Source organism: Ursus arctos, unplaced genomic scaffold (genome assembly GCF_023065955.2).
Source record: "Ursus arctos isolate Adak ecotype North America unplaced genomic scaffold, UrsArc2.0 scaffold_6, whole genome shotgun sequence".
Lineage (NCBI taxonomy): Eukaryota > Metazoa > Chordata > Mammalia > Carnivora > Ursidae > Ursus > Ursus arctos.
Genome location: NW_026623078.1, coordinates 13,773,620 through 13,788,509, shown reverse-complemented (window position 1 = coordinate 13,788,509; position 14,890 = coordinate 13,773,620). Strand labels below are relative to the sequence as shown.

At 37.8% G+C, this 14,890-nt stretch overlaps 1 protein-coding gene across 1 annotated transcript in view; it reads left to right on the top strand.

Annotated features, from left to right (window-relative positions):
• Positions 1–12,668, top strand: part of LYPLA1 (lysophospholipase 1) — a 35,887-nt gene extending 23,219 nt beyond the window's left edge. The window contains exons 7-9 of the mRNA XM_026516472.4: positions 5,811–5,912; positions 7,154–7,330; positions 10,918–12,668. Of these exons, the coding sequence (XP_026372257.1) occupies positions 5,811–5,912; positions 7,154–7,330; positions 10,918–10,971 (333 nt within the window). The 3' untranslated portion in view covers positions 10,972–12,668. The remainder of the gene's footprint in view (positions 1–5,810; positions 5,913–7,153; positions 7,331–10,917) is intronic.
• Positions 12,669–14,890: the final 2,222 nt, after the last annotated feature.

Genomic DNA, 14,890 nt, shown 5'->3' with positions numbered 1-14,890 from the left:
ACACCCCAACATCTAATAGTAAAACTTACAGATCTCAGAGACAAAGAGGAAATCCTGAAAGCAGCTCGGGACAAGAGTTCTGTAACTTACAAGGGTAGAAACATTAGATTGGCAGCAGACCCATCCATGGAGACCTGGCAGGCCAGAAAGGACTGGCATGATATATTCAGGGCACTAAATGAGAAGAATATGCAGCCAACAATACTATATCCAGCTAGGCTGTCATTAAAAATAGAAGGGGAGCTAAAAAGCTTCCAGGACAAACAGAAACTAAAAGAATTTGTGATCACCAAACCAGCCCTACCAGAAATATTGAAAGGGGTCCTCTAAGCAAAGAGAGAGCCTAAAAGAAACATAGACCAGAAAGGAACAGAGACAATATACAGTAACAGTCACCTTACAGGCAATACAGTGGTGCTGAATTCATATCTTTCAGTAGTTACCCTGAATGTAAATGGGCTAAATGCCCCCAAGAAAGACACAAGGTATGAAATTGGATAAAAAAACAAGACCCATTGATAATGCTGTCTGCAGGAGACTCATTTTAGACCGAAAGACAACTCCAGATTTAAAGTGAGGGAGTGGAAAACCATTTACCATGCTAATGGACATCAAAAGAAAGCTGGGGTGGCAGTCCTTATATCAGACAAATTAGATTTTAAACCAAAGACTATAATAAGAGATGAGGAAGGACACTATATCATCCTTAAAGGGTCTATCCAACAAGAAGATCTAACAATTTTAAATATTTATGCCCCTAACATGGGAGCTGCCAATTAATAACAAAATCAAAGAAACACATCGGCAATAATACAGTAATAGTAGGGGACTTTAACACCCCCCTCACTGAAGTGGACAGATCATCTAAGAAAAATATCAACAAGGAAATAAGGGCTTTAAATGACACACAGGACCAGATGGACTTCACAGATATATTCAGAACATTCCATCCCAAGGCAACAGAATAAATATTCTTCTCAAGCACCTGAACATTCTCCAGAACAGATCACATCCTGGGTCACAAATCAGGTCTCAACTGATACCAAAATATTGGAATTATTCCCTGTGTATTTTCAGACCACAATGCCTTGAAACTCACACTCAATCCCGAGAGGAAAGTTGGAAAGAACTCAAATACGTGGAGGCTAAAGAGCATCCTACTAAAAAATGAATGGGTCAACCAGGAAATTAAAGAAGAATTTAAAAAATTAATGGAAACAAATGAAAATGAAACCACAGCTGTTCAAACGTCTTTGGGATGCAGCAAAGGCAGTCCAAAGAGAATAAATAGTATATAGCAATACAGGCCTTTCTCAGAAACAAGAAAAGTCTCAAATACACAACCTAACCTTACATTTAAAGGAACTGGAGAAAGAACAGCAAATAAAGCCTAAACACAGCAGGAGAAGAGAAATAATAAAGATCAGAGTAGAAATCAGTGAAATAGAAACCGAGAGAACAGTAGAACAGATCAACGAAACTAGGAGCTGGTTCTTTGAAAGAATTAATAAGATTGATAAGCCTCTGGTCAGACTTATCAAAAAGAAGAGAAAGGACCTAGGTAAATAAAATTATGAATGAAAGAGGCGAGATCACAACCAACACCAAAGAAATACAAACAATTATAAGAACATATTATGAGCAACTATATGCCAACAAATTAGATAATCTGGAAGAAATGGATGCATTCCTAGAGAGTATAAACTATGAAAACTGAACCAGGAAGAAATAGAAACCTGAACAGACCCATAACCAGCAAGGAAATTGAAGCTGTAATCAAAAATCTCCCAACAAACAAGAGCCCAGGGCCATATGGTTTCCCAGGGGAATTCTACCAAACATTTAAAGAAGAATTAATACCTATTCTTCTGAAACTGTTTCAGAAAATAGAAATGGAAGGAAAACTTCCAAACTAATTTTATGAGGCCAGCATTACCTTGATCCCAAAACCAGACAAAGAACCCATCAAAAAGGAGACTTACAGACCAATATCCCTGATGAACATGGATGTAAAAATTCTCACCAAAATACTAGCCGATAGGATCCAACAGTACATTAAAAGGATTATTCACTACAACCAAGTGGAATTTATTCCTGGGCTGCAAGGTTGGTTCAACATCCGCAAATAAATCAATGTGATACACTACATTAATAAAAGAAAGAACAAGAACCATATGATACTCTCAATAGATGCAAAAAAAAGCATTTGACAAAGTACAGCATGCTTTCTTGATTAAAACTCTTCACAGTGTAGGGATACAGGGTACATACCTCAATATCATAAAAGCCTTCTATGAAAAACCCACAGTGAATCTCATTCTCAATGGGGAAAAACTAAGAGCTTTTCCCCTCAGGTCAGGAATATGACAGGGATGCCCAATATCACCACTGCTAGTACTAGAAGTCCTACCCTTGGCAATCAGACAACAAAAAGAAATAAAAGGCATCCGAATCGTCAGATAAGTCAAACTCTCACTCTTTGCAGATGATATGATACTTCATGTGGAAAACCCAAAAGACCCCACCCCCCAAAACTGCGAGAACTCATACAGGAATTCAGTAAAGTGGCAAGATATAAAATCAATGCACAGAAATCAGTTGCATTTCTATACACCAACAGCAAGACAGAAGAAAGAGAAATTAAAGAGTCGATCCCATTTACAGTTGTACCCAAAACCATAAGATACCTGGGAATAAATCTAACCAAAAAAATCAAAAGAATCTGTATTCAGAAAACTACAGAATACTTGTGAAAGAAATTGAGGAAGACACAAAGAAATGGAAAAATGTTCCATGTTCGTGGATTGGAAGAACAAACATTGTTAAAATGTCTATTCTACCTAAGTAGTCTACACATTTAATGCAATCCCTATCAAAATACCATCAACTTTTTTTCACAGAAATAGAACAAATAATCCTAAAATTTGTATGGAACCAGAAAAGACCCCGAGTAGCCAGAGGAATGTTGAAAAAGAAAAGCAAAGCTGGTGGCATCACAATTCTGGACTTCAAGCTCTATTACAAAGCTGTAATCATCCAGACAGTATGGTACCGGCACTAAAGCAGACACAAAGATCAATGGAACAGAATAGAGAACCCAGAAATGGACCCTCAACTCTGTGATCAGCTAATCTTCGACAAAGCAGGAAAGAATGTCCAGTGGAAAAAAGACAGTCTTTTCAACAAATGGTGTTGGGAAAATTGGACAGCCACATGCATAAGAATGAAACCGGACCATTTCCATACACTACACACAAAAATAGACTCAAAATGGATGAAAGACCTAAATGTGAGGAGTCCATCAAAATCCTGAGGCAGGTCCTTCGACCTCAGTCGCAGCAACTTCTTCCTAGACACATCAAAGTCAAGGGAAGTAAGGGCAAAAATGATCTATTGGGACTTCATCAAGATAAAAAGCTTTTGCACAGCAAAGGAAACAGTCAACAAAACCAGAAGACAACCAACAGAATGGGAGAAGATATTTGCGAATGACCTATCAGATAAGGGGCTAGTATCCAAAATCTATAAAGAACTTATCAAACTCAACACCCAAAGAACAAATAATCCAATCAAGAAATGGGCAGCAGACATGAACAGACATTTCTGCAAAGACATCCAGATGGCCAACAGATAAAAAAGTGCTCAACATCACTCGGCATCAGGGAAATACATATCAAAACCACAATGAGATACCACCTCACACCAGTCTGAATGGCTAAAATTAACAAGTCAGGAAACGACAGTTGTTGGTGAGGATGCAGAGAAAGGGGAACCCTCCTACACTGTTGGTGGGAATCAAACGCGTGCAGCCACTCTGGAAAACAGTATGGAGGTTCCTCAAAAAGTTGAAAATAGAGCTGCCCTATGACCCAGCTTACTGGGTATTTACCCCAAAGATACAGATGTAATTTTCCGAAGGGGCACCTGCACCCCAGTGTTTATAGCAGCAATGTCCACAATAGCCAAACTATGAAAAGAGCCCAGATGTCCATTGACAGATGAATGGATAAAGAAGATGTGGGGTATATACACAATGGAATATTATGCATCCATCAAAAATGAAATCTTGCCATTTGCAATGATGTGGATGGAACTAGAGGGTATTATGCTAAAGCGAAATAAGTAGAGAAAGACAGTTATATGATCTCACTGATACGTGGAATTTGAGAAACAAGGCAGAGGATCATAGGGGAAGAGAGGAAAAAATGAAAGAAGAAGCAACCAGAGAGGGGGATAAACCATAAGAGACTCTTAATCTCAGGAAACAAACTGAGGGATGTTGGAGTGGAGGGGACTGGGAGGGATGGGGTGGCTGGGTGATAGTCACTGGGGAGGGCACGTGCTATGGTGAGTGCTGTGAATTGTGTAAGACTGATGAATCACAGACCTGTACCCCTGAAACAAACAATACATTATATGTTAAAAAAAAAAAAAGTTAGGAATGACCTGTGTCTCATCATGCTTGATGTCACTCTGTCACCTTTCCTCTTTTTGTCTTGTAAAGTAGATTTTAGATTTAAATATATGATGTTTACTTTTGGCATCATCTTTCTCTACCTTTTCTCCTACCTTCTATACTTTTTCTGCAGACATAGTTACCTCATATTGACCTTGTGTCTTTGTTTCAGCTTATCACATGTTCACCTTGTCACCTATCCCAAATTCTCTAGTAATCTGTAAAGCTTCTAAATCAACAACTTAGTGTTCAGACTACCTGAATTAGGACAATGTCAGAATTATGGAATTCTTCAGAAGTTAGAATTCAGTAGAAAGATAGGCTGTTGATACAATATAGTAAAAAGATATTACTGGTTTGGTGTTTAAGTCAAGATAACGTCTGTTGTAATACACATTGTGACATAAATGTAGATACAGAAATGAATGGTTGATTTGAAAAAAAAGCTAACATAGGAGACTGTATAGTTGAGATTCGATAATCACAATTTACAGAAAGGAACTCCTCTTACCCTAAGCAGGAAAGAGCAGGTTATGAGTCTGTGGGATCACGTCAGGAAAACTAAAGATGAGAATGAATCAGGGCCTCAGAAAATAGTTAAGACGTGGAAAGCCCTCACGATTTCTCTCTCCTATTTCTCTGCCCATCTGCTTCATTTGTCTCTTCATGTACAGTTGGTGCTCTCCACCTTTGCAACCTATAGCTTTTCCAGTTCTTGAGTTTACAGGTTACTGTTCCAGCCACACAAAGAGACAGACTGACAGTCACTGAATCCCAATTTCAAAATCTTGAGAAAAGGAACATGAGAAAGAATCTTGGATGAGAAAGAATCCCATGTTTCCTGGGGCCCAGTAACCCACAGTCATGGTCAGAGTGATGTGGCATCCAGATGACTAATGGGAATGCTCTTTCCAGAGTGCAGGGTATTGTAAGCTGGGTAGGCAGATACTCTAAAGGTGTCTGCTACAGAGTTGTTATTATCTTGAATTTTTGTCGTAAAAAAGATTACCAACTTAAGACTGGGTTTGATTTTACACCTAAGACTTTTCGAATGAGAAAATAAGTTTAGAATGTTCTTAAGGCAGTTGTAAGTGCATTTAAATATATAATTAACAGTTTCTTGACTGATTGGGTAGTTGCTGTGTTCTCACAGTGGTCCTTTAAGACACTAAAGGAGAATAGTGTCCTGTAGGACATGGTAGGGTGGGGTATGTATGTATTTCTGCTAGCTTGCCTGATTTGATTTGACATTAACCACTCAGGTTGATTTTTTCCTTATTAGGAACAAGAAATCTCTTAAGTTGTTGTTAGCAGAAGATGTGTTCCATTGACTTTTCTCTGCTTGTCTTTCCAGGGAGGAGCGTTATCTTTATACACTGCTCTTACCACACAGCAGAAACTGGCCGGTGTCACTGCACTCAGTTGCTGGCTTCCACTCCGGGCTTCATTTCCACAGGTAGCGTGACTGATACCTGTACCGTTAGATTACTGAGCTATGAGATCACAGATAATGTTGGTGAGAGGTTCATTTTTTTTTTTAATTAATCAGCTGTATATATTTAGAGCAGTTTAAGTTCACAGCAAAATTGAGCAGAAAACACAGAAAGTTCCCATCTGTGAACGGGCTGTGGACACCCCACAGCCCTGTGGTACATTTGTTAGAATGTGTCAGTGAACCTGACACATTATCATGACCCAAAGCCCATAGTTTACATCAGTCATCTTTTTTTAAAAATAATTTTCCTGGACTTTTGTGATGTACTCGTAGGCTTTATCTGAATACTATATTGTCTTTATTGTGGATTGCAGGGAATGGAGTAGAAATAAGTCCTTTTATCATAAATCTCATATTTGAAGTGTTTGATACATTTTTAAATGTATATATAAATTAGGGCAACGTTTTACACATAGAAATAATATTTTCGAGTGTTCAGTGTTTTTACTGCTTGATAACAGAATTTTACCATAGAATTGAATTTCCAAGTACTCAGTAGTGTAATGCAATATATAATACACATGAGTGAATGTTTATTTTCAAATTCATCTTTAAATCTAAGATTTTTTTTCTTCATCACTATATAATAATTCTTCGATGTCTTACACATGCTAAGTGCTGTTTATTAACCATTTTATTTAAATCAATTAAATAAGAACTGAGAAGAACATGATTCAATTAAAACATATCTCTCATCTCAAGACACTGTGAACATATAAAGAATAATTAAGATAGAGTCTGCTTCAAGGAACCACTTCATTGGGAAAATAGTAATACGAGACAGGGTAGGGGCACCTGGGTGGCTCAGTTGGTTAAGCGTCCAGCTCTTGATTCTGGCTCAGGTCATGATCTCAGGGTCATGAGATCAAGCCCTGCATCGGGCTCCATGCTCAGCTGGGAGTCTGCTTGAGATTCTTTCTCTCCCTCTCCCTTTGCCCCTCTCCCTGCTTGCGCACTCTCTAAATAAATAAATAAAATCTGAAGGAAAAAAAAAAGGCAAGACAGGGTAATCATATGTCCTATAAAAGTTTAACTACAGAGTTGTGGGGAGTATAGGGATAGAAGGAATTTTATTTCTGTGGCCGAATAGAACCTGTGATGTAAGTAATATATGTGCATATCTGTCTACAGTTGTAAATGCCTGGCATATAATACTCTACACATTTGAATAAATAATACTAGTTTTCTTTTATTTTTTGCAGGGTCCTATTAGTGGCGTTAATAGAGATATTTCTATTCTTCAGTGCCATGGAGATTGCGATCCTTTAGTTCCCCTAATGTTTGCTTCTCTTACTGCTGAAAAGCTGAAAACATTAGTAAATCCAGCCAATGTAACCTTCAAAACCTATGAAGGCATGATGCACAGTTCATGTCAACAGGTAATTGTTTGGAAGCAGTGATTACAGAGACATATCTGCAGCTTTTTTCATGTGATATTTTTAGCATAAGTAACATTTGATTGCTTGGGTGTTTAAAGAAGTTAATTAATGAATTCACATTGAATCATAGGTTAGCAGGACTTAGATCAGAGTTTATTCAATTTAATTCAATAAACATTCACTTTTCTGTTACATGCAAGCTTTATACATAATTCAAAGATAAAACAGTCCTTTTTTTAAAATTTAAGCTAAATTAATAAAAGTTAAAATTTAATAGGGGAGAAGGATATATATCCAAATAATTGTGTAGAAAACAGAATGTGATAAGTGTTATATTAGAAGTTTTTAAAGTTCTCTAAAACACTGAGAAGAGTGAAATTCATTTTATCTTGTGAAGTACTGAGATCATGAAGAATAAGCTAGATTTGGAAGAATGGGTAGGATTTGGATAGCAAGTGTGCAGGGAAAGGGAAAGGGGAAGCAGGCTGTCCAGTTGGGCCATAGTCTTATGAAAAGCTGGCTGTCCTAGAGCAGGATGCCATTCATAAAGTAGGTACACGGAACAGCTTTAGGGTAACACGAAGGAGATAATACTGAGTTTAGTGAACATACTGAGGTTGATGTACCCCCGTGATAACAAAATAGGATGTTGGAAATACTTGTCTGAAGCTCAAGCCTGTAAGAGAGATTTAGAATAATTGCCAATATTATTAATCACTGAAGAATACCATGGGAGAATATCATGAAAAAAAAGCTGAGGGATAGAACTTGGTTGGGGGGCGGGGTGGATTAGAAGGAGTTAGATGTGGAATAAGAATACAGGAGGAGAGAATTTCAGAGTGCTGGTGCACCTGGCCGGCTCGGTCGGAAGAACACGTGACTCTTGATCTTGGGGTTGTGAGTTTGAGCCCCAAGTTGGGTGTAGAAATTACATACATAAATACACAATTTTTTTAAAAGATTGGTTATTTAAGAAAAATAAGAAAAAGGGGGTTCCCAGGTGGCTCAGTCAGTTAAGCATCTGTCTTTGGCTCACGTCATGATCCCAGGGTCCTGGAATTGAGTCCCGCATTGGGCTCCCTGCTCAGTGGGGAGCCTGCTTTTCCCTCTCCTGCCCCTCCCCCTGCTCCCACTCATGCTCTCTCTCTCTCTCAAATAAATAAAATCTTTAGAAAAAAAAAAGGACAAAAAAAAGAATTTCAGAGTGGGAGTGAACACTGTCCCATGATTCAGAGAAGGATTGAGGAAAAATAGGCTAGGAGGAAGCTGGCCAATAGTAAGCCATCTGTGACCTTGGATGTTTGAGGAGGTGGTGCCTGCAGTGAATTGTGTAATGTGGGTCAGGAAATGGGAAAAGTAGAGGCAGCATGTATCAACCTTTATTAAAAAGGTTTTTGTGAAGGGGGAAAAGAGTGAAAGGACTCTCTTTAATGGATGGGAGAAAAAGACTCCCTTGGCGGTGGAGGGAGGGAGAAAATGCGATGAAGGGAAGATAATAATCTACTAGGGGAAATCTTAGGGAGATCTCATAATGTAAATGAGTCCTAAACTGGGTAGTGTTTGCCTTCAAAGAGGAGGACAGTACTTCAGAATCTAGGAGAGGGTGGATGAACAGAGATTGCTGAGGTGTACTAGTTGAGAGTTCACATTAGATCCTCTTTGTCTTTTCACTAAAGTAGGAGATATGGTCACTTGATAAGAATGAAGGAGGCCTGCATCGGTTTGGAGGCTTGAAAGGGCCTAGAACAAAAATTGATTGCCAAGCATTGAGGTAGTCCCACATAAAACTGTATCGTAACCACTCAGCCTGGCTGAATCTTTTGTTTTACGGACAGAGAAAAGAGGTGGTAATATGATTTTTCCAGAAAGACAAGGGAGCCTGGGATTCTAGGCTGTTGTTGAGAACATAGTTGAAACATAAGCAAGTGTTGAATCTAGAAAACAGGTGGGCTGGCCCTCTTGAGTATCCAGGAGGGACTGAGGGTCTAGAGCATTTTGTTTTCAAAGTAGGCTTGGGGCGCCTGGGTGGCGCAGTCGTTAAGCTTATCTGCCTTCGGCTCAGGGCGTGATCCCGGCATTCTGGGATCGAGCCCCACATCAGGCTCCTCTGCTGGAAGCCTGCTTCTTTCTCTCCCACTCCCTCTGCGTGTGCTCCCTCTCTCCCTGGCTATCTCTCTCTGTCAAATAAATAAAATCTTCAAAAAAAAAAAGAGTAGGCTTTATATCACAAATACCCTGGAGCTTAATAAACATTCAGACACCAGAACTCCAAACTCCAAAATTCTGATTCAGCACATTGGGGGTTAGCAGGTAAACTCAGGTATATGTTTGTATGGATGTGTTTTTAAAATAAAAGCTCCAGGGACGCCTGGTTGGCTCAGTTGGTTAAGTGGCTGCTTTGGGCTCAGGTCATGATCCCACAGTCCTGGGATCAAGTCCCACATCAGGCCTCTTGCTCAGCAGGGAGCCTGCTTCTCCTGCCTGCTGCTCCCCCTGCTTGTGCTCTCTCTCTCTCTCTAATAAATAAATAAATAAAATCTTAAAAAAAAAAAAGAGTTTGTGCACCTAATCTCTACACTCAGTGTGGGGCTAAAATTTACAACCCTGAGATCAAGAGTCGCACACTGTTCACACACCCCAAGCATGCGACTCTTAATCTCAGAGTTGTGTGTTCAAGCCCCAAGTCGGGCATAGAGCTTACATAAAAAGAAAAAAAAGTAAAATAAAAGCTGATGATTCTTTGTGCAATCACATTGGAAAACATTGGACTGAATGATGAGGAGCAGAAAGTGAGAAGAGAGAAAACGGTAGGAGGTTTCGTCACCAGGAAACTTCCAGGACTTTAGAGAATTGTAAAATAGAGCACTTCTGTGCTGTGGCTTTATTTTCTGAGTGACTAAATTATAAGGGTGAAGGTTCTTTGCATTGCTAATTTCTGGGTCTGTGGAGTTAAGCCTTGAAATACTAGAGATATAGTAGGAAATTATTTGAGGGGAGTGAGGAAACCGAGCCACATGCAGGAGTCATAGAAATGTTTCTTTTGTCATAAATACTTGATATATTCTTTTTCATTGTTCCAGGCCTATCGTAGGTACATGCTGTCTTTCAAATGGTTGGTTGCATGTTAATCCTTGTGAAAGGCACAAAATATTTTATGCTACGAACTCAGCATTTCATTCTAATGAGGGAAGGTTAAAAGCTAGGTTTTTCTACCCATGCTTAGTTGACTGTAATTGTATCCTTACTGATACTTCTGTGGATAGGTTTTGTTAATTCTAAGCTCCCTTCTCTCCACCCAACCCCTGTGTTTTATTTTGTTCAGGTATAGCAAAGTGCAGACCATTTTCATGGGACTGCATGATAGTTGAGAGCCAACATTTGAATGTACAATTATAATCCTAATCACAGGAAGTGTTCTGAAATTGCTATTGAAGCTTCATTTCTCTGTTACAACTTTTCATTTAATTGAAGTAGTAAAAATATGGTTCCACGTTACCTAGGCACACCACAGATTTAGTTGATGGTATTTTAGTGGGATTTAATTTCTGGTTTTGTAACTGCTTATTAAATTATTTTATTCCAAACAGGAAATGATGGATATCAAGCAGTTCATTGATAAGCTTCTACCTCCAGTTGATTGATGTCACTAAGAGGCCTTGTGTAGAAGTGCACACCAGCATCATTGTGGTAGTATATAAACCTTTTCCCGTGCCCAATCTTGAAACTTCTAATGTTTGCAGTGTTAAAATGTTTTGCAAATACACACCAATGACACAGACTACATAATACTATCTCCTTGTGGGAAATCTGGTCTTTTAAGTTTCTATACATGTATTTGTATAATATGATTCAGAATATACTAGTATTAAAATAGGTGAAGCAGGTAAGCTTCTTTTTCTCAAATGTAATTCAGCAAAATAATAAAATACTGTAACCAGATTTTTTATTATATCATTTGACAATTATTAGTATGCTTAATGAAAATTTGTTCAGGTATAAATGAGCAGTTAAGATATAAATGATTTATGCATGCTGTGACTTAGTCTATGGATTTATTCCAAAATTACTTAGTCACCATGCATTATCTGTATTTTTATATATGTATTCATTACATACTTAATGATTGTAATACATAATGAGAATGAGGTGTTACTACATTATTCCCAATAATAGGGATAATGCTTCTAAGGTCAATAAAGAGTAATATTCCTCTGTTCAGTTAATGGCCCTTTTATTTTTGGGACCAGGCTTTATTTTCCCTGATATCATTTCTATTTAATTTTTTTTTCCTCTCTAGAAACGTGTTCTTTCTTTTTTATCCTTCATAACAGACCAAGTATTGCCTCCTTGCCGTAGACATCTGCTGCCAATACATACTGTAATTTGACATTCTGAATCACAGATTTGATGGTATTTAAAATGTATTTACACTTATATAAAGACACCTTAAAACTTCCTACACTACTTATTTCTTAAACTCACCTTAGTCCAAATTTAGACCTATATAGTTATTAGAATCTTCAGTCTAGATAATGGGAATAATTCTGTGGTTGTATTTTTCTGTAATTAACTGAAAGAATATGTAGGTCATATTCTAGTATGTTCTGGAATATTTAAGACAGATCTTAGAAACTAATCTCTGAGATGATTTGCTCTAAGATGATTCTCCTCGAGCATAGTTTTAGTTTACTGGTTTTGTACATATGTTTGAAACCAACTACTGTAGAAAATGAACAATCCATTAGAAAAATTTGCTTTATTTTTATCTGCCAATGGACTTATTTGAAAACTTCACTTTAGTCAGATGGGGTTTTTTTTAGTTTTTGTGCAAACATAAATGTAGCAGTTATTTGATTTTAAGTAGTTGAATTTTTCAGATTATTGGTAAAAATTATTGGAAAATAAATTTATGGGTGATAAAGATTAATCGCAACTCAATACATATGGTGTAGTTACCACAGTTTAATATGTAGCAAAATGTACACTTGATATTTCTGAGCTGTTGTTAATTTTTCTGCTGTATTCCAACTGACTAAAACAATGTTAGGAATGCATCTTTATAAATGGGTGCTAATTGATAAAGGAAATAATTTAGTAATGGACTGTACAGAATGTTAATAATGAAGCCATATGTTTATGTCTGGATTTAAAATTTTTTAAACAATCATTTACTAAGTCATTTTGCTTTACCTTGAAGAATATAAATTGTTTCAGTTATACAAATCAGCAAGATCTAATTTATGGAAAGAAATATTCCTTTGAAATGTTGTGCTGTAATGTGGGAAAATATAAATCTTTTTCATGGTTTCTACCAATGTGAAATAAAATTTAATTCTGACTTTTCTGTGACTGCTTTCTTAAATACTATTTTTAATATTTGGGTTTGCCTTCAAATGACCGTCTGCTATCTATACTGAAAAGGGGGAAAATGGCAATGCAATCATAACATACATTCAAGAGAGAATTTTTGATGATGATAAAGTTGACCTGGAATGGAACGAGGCATGAGAAAAGCTTCTCTAGTTACTCAGTTTGAATGAGCTAAAAAAAATTCATAAATTTAGTTTTCAGTGTTTCTAACATATTTAAGAAGTTTTCTTTGATGTTTCCAAGCCTCCTCCTTTCATGCAGTATTCATGGGATTTTTAAATTAGTGTCATGAGGCAGTATCCGAATAGTTTTTTCTCCTATTATCTCACGGTGACTTCTAGTATTTCCCAATAAAGGAATCCTTTCTGTCCCGTCTCTTAAGCAGTCCACTTTTCTCCTGAGTACTTAAAATTGACCAGCTTGTCTTTTTGTGAGGCAGCTTGTTCTATTTTTGATCACCCTAATGGTGAGGGAGTTCTGTATACCAGAATATTGTCTGCAACTTTTAGACTACACAACAGCACCTTATTTCATATGATAATCTTATTTCATCATCCTATTTCAACTATTGTGTTCACAGTTAGATGTGGTCAGAGTGTGGTATTGTTAATCTCTATTGACAGCAGCATTGTCTTCTGTATATATAAATAACTGGAAATTTGTCTACTGTTGCAATCAGAGTTACTGCTATTTTTTTTAATTTAATTTTTTTATTATATTATGTTAGTCGCCATACAGTACATCCCCGGTTTCCGATGTAAAGTTCGATGATTCATTAGTTGCGTATAACACCCACTGCACCATGCAATACGTGCCCTTCTTACTACCCATCACCAGTCTGTCCCATTCCCCAACCCCCCTCCCCTCTGAGGCCCTCAGTTTGTTTCTCATAGTCCATAGTCTCTCATGCTTCATTCCCCCTTCTGATTACTCCCCCTTTCTTTATCCCTTTCTTCCCCTACTGATCTTCCTAGTTCTTATGTTCCCTAGATGAGAGAAATCATATGATAATTGTCTTTCTCTGCTTGATCATTTCACTTAGCATTATCTCCTCCAATGCTGTCCATGTTGCAGCAAATGTTGAGAACTTGTTCTTTCTGATAGCTGAGTAATATTCCATTGTATATATGGACCACAACTTCTTAATCCAGTCATCTGTTGAAGGGCATCTCGGTTCCTTCCACGATTTGGCTATTGTGGACAATGCTGCTATGAACATTGGGGTGCATATGGCCCTTCTCTTCACTACGTCTGTATCTTTGGTTTAAATACCCAGTAGTGCAATGGCTGGATCATAGGGTAGCTCAATTTTTAACTTTTTAAGGGACCTCCACACTGTTTTCCAGAGTGGCTGTACCAACTTGCATTCCCACCAACAATGTAGGAGGGATCCCCTTTCTCCACATCCTCTCCAGCAATTGTTGTTTCCTGCCTTGTCAATTTTTGCCATTCTAACTGGCGTAAGGTGGTATCTTAGTGTGGTTTTGATTTGAATATCCCTGATGGCTAATGATTTTGAACACTTTTTCATGTGTCTGTTAGCCATTTGTATGTCATCATTGGAAAAGTGTCTGTTCATATCTTCTGCCCATTTTATGATTTGTTTGTTTCTCGTGTATTGAGTTTGAGAAGTTCTTTGTAGATCTTGGATACCAGTCTTTTATCTGTAGCATCATTTGCAGATATATTCTCCCATTCCGTGGGCTGCCTCTTAGTTTTTTTGACTGTTTCCTTGGCTGTGCAGAAGCTTTTTATGTTGATGAAGTCCCACAGGTTCATTTTATCTTTTGTTTCTCTTGCCTTTGGATATGTGTCATGAAAAAGGTTGCTTTGGCAGATGTAGAGGTTGCTGCCTATGTTCTGCTCTAGGATTTTGATGGATTCCTGTCTCACATCGAGGTCTTTCATCCATTTGGAGTTTATCTTTGTGTATGGTGTGAGAGAGTGGTCAAGTTTCATTCTTTTGCATGTAGCTGTCCAATTTTCCCAGCACCATTTATTGAAGAGACTCTTTTTTCCATCAGATGTTTTTTCCTGCTTTATCAAAGATTAGTTGCCCAAAAGCCAAGGGTCCATTTCTGGGTTCTCTATTCTGTTCCATTGGTCTATGTGTCTGTTTTTGTGCCAGTCTGTCTTTGTGATCACAGCTTTGTAGTACAGCTCGAAATCCGGAATTGTGATGCCCCCAGC